Here is an 8,034-nt window from a genome sequence, read left to right as displayed (position 1 = left end):
CTCATTTTACAACTCTAAGACTACCCCTTTAATATAGGCTATATATCCATGAACAAAATTGCATGCCTTAATTGGATGTTAATTGGATGTAAGCAATTGAGTAACCGTAACTATCATCTGCATAATCCATCATTGATCAATATGTTCAGTGATTTCAAAATTTCAACAAATTCCAAGCACTAAGAAATATCAAAACATGTCATAATAAGAAAACATCACGTTTGTTTTATTTCCTGAAATGTGTTGATTATCATGTATCTGGAGAATAGAATATAGAGAACTCGAAACCACACAAACTGACTCCAGTGTGCATACATAGCTTTCTGAAAGAAAGAAAGGAAAAAAGATAAATTAATTTGTAATTATACTGTCAAACAGAAGTAACATATATTTAATATTAGGAAGGAAGGAATGTTTTATTTAATGACGCACTCAACACATTTTAATTATGATTATATGGCACTGGACATATTGTGAAGGACGGCACAAATAAAGAAAGAGAAAACCTGTTGCCACCACACAATGTGCTACTCTCTCAGCAAGAGATCTTTTGCATACACCATCCCAAGGGACAGGATAGTACCTACCACAGCCTTTGTTACACCAGTTGTGGAGCACTGGCTGGAACGAGAAATAACTCAATGCGCCCACTGATGGGGATTGATCCTAGACCAACTGTGCATTAGGCAAGAACTTTACAACTGGACATAATAGGAAGGAAGGAAATGTTTTATTTAACGATGCACTCAACACATTTTATTTATGGTTATATGGCATCAGACATATGGTTAAGGACCACACCGATATTGAGAAAGGAAACCCACTGTCGTCACTTCATGGGCTACTCTTTTCAATTAGCAGCAAGGGATCTTTTGTATGCACCATTCCACAGAGAGGACAGTACATACCACAGCCTTTGTTACACTAGTTGCGGATCACTGGCTGGAACAAGAAATAGCCCAATGGGCCCACCGATAGGGATGACATAATAGGAGACGTTCACAATTATCAACATTTTTACAAGGGAGTTAGGTGGCAATACTAACATAATCATTAAATGTTGATCAAAATATTCCTTACAAAATCAAGATTTTTTATGTACATTTTTAACAGGGCGGGAAGTATAATTTCAATGATTCTGAATTGGAAAACAAAATCCATATTGTACACAACATTGTATAATAATCTTATATTATGTTAATAAAATAAATTATATTTCCGGGGGTTAAAGATACTCTGAAGATGATACATGTGTATTATATCAATTTTCTTTTACTTACTTGAGCTTTGATAATGCTATTTGGTGTAGATATAAAATAGTTTTTCCCACTCAAGATGCTGTATGGTAAATCCATCAGTGATATATATTTCCTCCATATACTAACGGTCTCAAGTACATAGTATCCAAGGAAACCTGGTCTGGCCGGCCTAGAAGAAAGGTTTCTGAAAAAAAGACATGAAATTTCATAAAATAAAAACAGCTACACGTGTATACACAAACTTAAAATATATCCCAGTGTGCCTAGAAAGTTGATCATATATGAACTTCAACAAAATTTTAACTGGACAGCTATATAGAAAATGTCAATGTACTGATTGGATAGAGCAAATTCATTGCAAAAATCAAATCATGACAACATTCTGTTGACTTGCATTATGTGTGATACATGTGAGAGAATGTAAAGAACTCGAAACATACCTGATGGCATTGTATAAGGCTTTATGATTTCTGTGATTGCTTACTCCATCTTTGTCAAAGGTAAAAATCTGAAAAACAAACTAATAGTGTTAAGCTGAAAATAACACACTTGCAATACTTGAATAGTTCATAATCAACAAACTAATAAATACTACGACCTGATATACTTCCATAGACATTATTTTGATTTAATATGTTAAACTTTATTGAAAAAAAACACCCATCTTTTTAAAACAGTTACCTGTACGATATCATGTGAAACAAAAATAAACGTTTATTAATATAATCATGGCTACTTATATATTTGTTGAAATATAGGGGACCGTTCAAAATTTATGTAACACAAAATCTGGCATTTTCTATAACCCTGCCCATCTGTAATGTTGAGACCATCCACACTTTTAAAATAAAGCAACACTTGCCAACACACCTCACCTCCCCATTCCTTCCCTGTCAATGTGCCTGAATTTGACTAACATTGTTGGATTTTCTGTGTGTATTTTTATTTGGTTTCTTTAGTAATAAATAGTAGATAAAAAAACAAACATCCATTAATGAGCAAAATGCTCATGACTGGGTGTGTTTTGCCCCATGAATAAAAATGAGACATTGTTGTGAAAAATGCAACATACCACTTAACAAAAAAATAACTCCCCTGTGACATTTTGTGTTTCGTCCCAATATTCTCACGACACCCACACCCAGAGTATTATGTAATTGCTAAACGGCCCCATGGGTGTGCAGACCAAATGAATTATAAAAAATATAAAACAAAACAAATATAGATCAGTAATGGTCAATTATAATCATTCCTCTTTAAATTAACATTCCCAATCCAAGTAACATCAGATAAACAGGTTCTGTGACAATAAAACGTTAGTCTAAATTGAAATCTTTAATGATGCCACATGCATGAAGTTAAAGTGTCAAGAGAGTATTAGAGACATGAGTTTTATAGTCTATAAGACCCTAAAAAATCCATTAACTTACAGTTGAACATAACAAATTTCTTTCTTTTTAGAAAATGTGACATTGTCGGAGTGTACTGTTTTTAAGTTTTAAGTACCAGTAAATACTTAACATTATGACATCATTGCGCTGAAAAGTGTATCAATAAATCACATTAATGGAAAGTGGGACTAAGTTTATAGATATATTATCATTATTATAATATATTATTATACATGTAGTTTGGAATACAGTAGGTGCCCTTTTTTACTACCGACTTAGAAAATCATGCATCTATTACTGGAAGGAAATGTTTTATTTAAGGACTCACTCAACACAATTTATTTATGGTTATATATATGGCGTCAGACATATAGTTAAGGACCACACAGATATTGAGAGAGGAAACCCGCTGTCGTCACTTCATGGGCTACTCTTTTCGATTAGCAGCATGGGATCTTTTATATACACCATCCCACAGAATAGTACATACAATGGCCTTTGTTACACTAGTTGTGGAGCACTGGCTGGAAAGAGAAATAGTCCAATGGGTCCACCGACGGGAATCGATCTTAGACCGACCGTGCATCAAGTGAATGCTTTATCACTGGGCTACATCCCGCTCCTTCATTACTGGAATAACAAGAGCTGCATCCAGAGACACAAAGACTAGGATGTGCCTCTGAAGGACAAAAAATATTGAACGATTGGAGGTTTAATCTGAAGTAAAAATGATGGATAAAAAAAAAAGGGAATGAAATAACAGTCACATATGTTTGAATTATTTACCATTCATACTAGAAAAAGTTAAAAATATACTCATGAGAAAAGTGAATATTGAATCAATTCACAAAAGGGAAATAACTCATATGAATAAGATTTTTGATTGCTAGGAATTATATAATAATAATAACATTCTTACTGCATTTGCATCAACATGTTTTGAAAAGTGTTCAATATTCTGGCAAAGTATCTTTACATTCCAATCTACATCAGGATTATCTGGTAAAGAACTGAAAAAAAAGAAGACATCTCGATAAAAAATAAAAATAAAACATTACCCAACATTATCTATTATTATATAAAACATTTCTAATCAATTTTAATTTGTTGCTTAGATTTGTTAAGGTTTAAAAATTAGTGTTCTTTCCATAAAAAACACAACACAATTTAAGTGAAAAACAAATGTTCTTTATCTTTAGAAAATTATACAGTTGACTTACAGGTACATACTGAACACTGAATATATAGGACATAAAATTCATATGCATTGGCTCTTTGGACTGTCAACTTATATGGTTATATATATCTTGTTCTTTTTAAAACAAAATTTATTAAAGTATTGTATGTTAGGAATTTATCAACAGGCAATGCCTATACATTAAGATCTCTCTATTTATGTTTTAAGTGACAACAGTATATCACGACTACCTGATATCTAAGAGCTCTACATTATCAGGTGGTATTCCGAGAATTTTACAACATGCAAGCAGTTCCAGCTTTCTCACTTCCCCTTGCTTGTAGAAATTTCCTTTAAAAAAAACACAAAAAATAAACAACTAAGATATATATATATATATATATATATATATATATATATATATATATCCCATCCAATCATCCTACAAAAATGGTTGTTTTTTTAATAATTTCAGTGAGGTTTGATGTAAAAAATTTGAAGAAAACAAAAAGTGTTTTGGAAATAACAAAACATTTAAATATCTTTGTGTATCATTTAGAAAATATAATCGGCTCATAAATAAATGACTTGTAGTAAATTCCACAGTATATTAAAAAAGGCGTTCCCATAAATCCCATGTTGTATAACTATTGTTAATTGTAAATATATATATATATATATATATATATACATACATACACACACACAGACATACATACATACATCAATACATACGTAGATACATATATATATATATATATATAATGTGCAAAAGAATTAATTTTGGCCAAAAAATTGGGGACTACTCTATAGTCTGAAGGTTCAATGGTCTGAAAGTTCAATAGTCCAAAGGTTCAGAACTCCGAAGGTTCATTGATCTGAAACACTGTACTCTGTGAACATTGGGTAATGTTTTACTACATTTAATATGGTATATGGTATAAATAGGGCGTTATATGTTAACATGTGTATTTTATCCTAAAAGTTTCGCAACATCATTGCTTCAGTTGAATTCATAGCATTGCTTAATTTAAGATGACGGTACATGTAACTGTTCGAATAATCCAGTGTCAAGCCCATTTCAAATTTAATTTTCTGTAACTAGTACACTAGTACACATTGAAAACTGCCTCAGGGATCATGGGCATATAGCACAAAAGCAATACAAATGTATGACTTATGAATCATATGTCTGACTCAAAAACAAAATAAAGAATTGTACATAATATACACATACTTTCATCAAAACGAATGCTTCCCTGTCGTGGGCAGAACACTGATGAAGTTAGAGGTTGTGCCCAGAATAGGCATGCTTAAACAGTTTTGTTTATGGAGGCACACAAAAATTACTCATACACATACTCTAGATTCTTATAATATTATTAAACTCATACTTTTCGATATTCTGATGCACAACTTACACAACAAACACACCAAGCGAATCAGGGCTTCTAGATTATGGTAGCCCCACTCCCATGGCTAGTGGTATTCAATGTTTGGCTAGTAAATAACTACTATTGCCATGCCCGACGGCTAGTGAACAGATTTTGATTTTTATCATAATTGCAGTTGTCTATTTTGTATATATGAATATCCTGCCCCTACATCAACCCCCCAATGTTAGTGTTTTTAAGCTCTATCTCCCTATTTGGGTGACATATCTGATTATTACTATTATTTAGCAAGGCTGTATTAACAAAGTAAAGTAGGGCTAGTGAATTTTTAATTGTGGCTAGTAAATTTTTAAAATCACTGATTCTATGGCTAGTGGATTTGATAAACATTCTAGAAGCCCTGAGAATTCACATTTGTTTTGTGCATTTGACACAGCTCTTTTGCCATTCTTCGTGATTATAGTTGAGTCTATAAACCTTCGGACTACTAAAACTTTGGACTATTGAACCTTCAGACCACTGAACCTTCGGACTAGTGTAGGACACACATTAAGTCAATACTTCTGTTAATGTGCACAGAGAGTTGCTTCCCTCTAATTAGCAAATTTAAAATGGCGGGCAAATTTGCTATGTTGTCATTGGAATATTTATTTTGTTAATAATGATGCAAGTACTGTAAAATACTTTATTTTCGTGGAATCAAATTTTTGCGATTAACTGAAAAGGAGTCGGTTTGTGAGCATTTGTTTTCGGTATTCCCCATCTCTTAACCCACAATAAAAAACCTGAAGTACCAGTACTGATGTCAATCATTATGAGGTTTATTTTGTTTACAAAACACTGTAAGCTTTCGCAAGGTGTTTAGGCTACCCTGTGCATTTTTTCGTAATCTTCAAATTTGTTATAAAAAACAAAGCTAAAAACAAAACGAAATTTGAGGGCGAGATGCTAACTCATGTTTGATTTAAACTATTTATTACTGTCAAAAGTTTTAAGTGTTGCATAGTTACTACTAGTCCTGTGCAATGGAAACTAATGAGGTCTGGGGTCTGATTGAATGAGACTACTTTTTTTCTTTCATTTTTTAATACCCAATTTTCATCAGCCTTTAATAGTACATGGAATTTATTTTCATGAATTTTATTCCACCACAAAAAACAATTCCATGCGAAAATAAAATATTTTACAGTACTTCAATCAGGATTTAGTGTAATGCTGCAACGATAAACGGGTATACCATGATAATTGATCAACTCAATACAAACCGCGGTACAGTTTTGCATATCGCGATTTGTATATGCTATTTTTTTTTCCTTGCATCTTATTTGACTTGAAGTAGGCAAACAAACAAAAACCACATCATTTTATTAATTGGTGATGACAGGAAATGTAACAATCACGTCAAGCGTAGTCGGCTTACTTGTTGGCATACGAAGTGATAAGTCGGTTATACTTGATTCTAACTTCTAAACAAAACGTGTCAAAAGTCCATTGAAAATAACCAGTTAACGATAATTACAAATAAATGTTTTATTACTTACACATTATCATTCATTGTTCATTTACATTGGAATATGGTTACAGCTATCATCTTCAAAGAAATAAACCAACAAGTGAGATTCGCAGTTCGCGGTTTTTCTCTGAACTCAGAATACTTCGGCCGATCGTTCAAAACACCTCAAGCAAGCAGCAATGGAAAAGCCTGATAGTAAGGATTTCCGAATGTGACAATTTATAAATAGTTTTGACACTGTCACACCGGTGTTCTAGTAGACTAGTATTGTGTTAAAAAATAAAAATATGGCATAAAACATTTAGCCCGACAGCTGAAACTAATAAAGATCATTAAAAAGTTTATGCATTCTGCTTTCATTGAAAAAAACAACCCATAAATATTAAATTTAAATAATATCAACTATATTGCAATACATATGATATTGCAATACAGTTTCTTATATCGCAATATATCACAATACGGTTTTGACCGTATCGCTTCACCCCTAATTTAGTGAGTATGGTAAGTTATACATTTTTGGTTTGTGAGTCCATTTGTTGCATTATTTTGGTTGAGAAACGGTTGAAACATGGTGCCACAACTTTTGAATTCCAGCTATATAAAGGATATGTAACAATATTCGGATTTTTTTTTATGACTATGAATCGTATGATTTTATAAATACAGCTACATTAGTAATTACCAGATGAAAAGCACAGTAAATATATTTCGCAGTCTTGACTCATGTCTACAATTGCAGGTCCAAAAAACATACACTCATCATCAGGATGTGCGGTCACAAACAAAATACGTTTTTTATTCAAATTTGGCGAAAATCGTCTTCTAACATTCAATACTAGAATTACAACATACATTAAAACAGAAAGGGTCACAAATGTGTATGCTATTAAAAGTATGGGATGCATTATTTGATACTTTTTAAATAAAATAAATATTACAAATAAATATTGTTGACAATATCAACCATTTTGGTTTTTTCGATAATACTTGATAAACAGATATAGGAAAATGATTGTAATTCCAACCATGTTTACAACTTAATATTATCTTTACTGTTTAAAATATTATATATCATAATTCTTGTTATGAATATTTAATATTTAATTTAGTACATTATTATTTTTAGACAATTATATATTTAATAATAAAAATAAACATATGTTGCAGTGTAGTTAGTATCATTGCTAATATGCTTTTCGGTAAGTTGCTAATAGTCTATTATTTTAATTTGAAAGCCTGTTTATGAATCAGATATTATATAAACTATAAACGTTTATTGACATTATATTCCGCTAAT

The 8,034-nt window shown here is 31.7% G+C and overlaps 1 protein-coding gene across 1 annotated transcript; it reads right to left on the bottom strand.

Moving 5' to 3' along the window:
• Positions 1-202: 202 nt before the first annotated feature.
• On the bottom strand, positions 203-7,710 carry LOC121389389 (N-acetylglucosaminyl-phosphatidylinositol de-N-acetylase-like). The gene is made up of 6 exons (XM_041520993.1): positions 7,420-7,710; positions 4,079-4,178; positions 3,570-3,660; positions 1,700-1,767; positions 1,281-1,443; positions 203-323 (listed from the first exon to the last, which is right to left on the bottom strand). Exons 1-6 carry the CDS (start codon positions 7,640-7,642, stop codon positions 216-218), a joined length of 753 nt encoding a protein of 250 aa, XP_041376927.1. The 5' UTR covers positions 7,643-7,710; the 3' UTR covers positions 203-215.
• Between the last annotated feature and the right edge of the window lie 324 nt (positions 7,711-8,034).

Source organism: Gigantopelta aegis, chromosome 3 (assembly GCF_016097555.1).
Source record: "Gigantopelta aegis isolate Gae_Host chromosome 3, Gae_host_genome, whole genome shotgun sequence".
In the NCBI taxonomy this organism is placed as follows: domain Eukaryota; kingdom Metazoa; phylum Mollusca; class Gastropoda; order Neomphalida; family Peltospiridae; genus Gigantopelta; species Gigantopelta aegis.
This window is presented reverse-complemented; position numbering and strand designations above follow the sequence as displayed.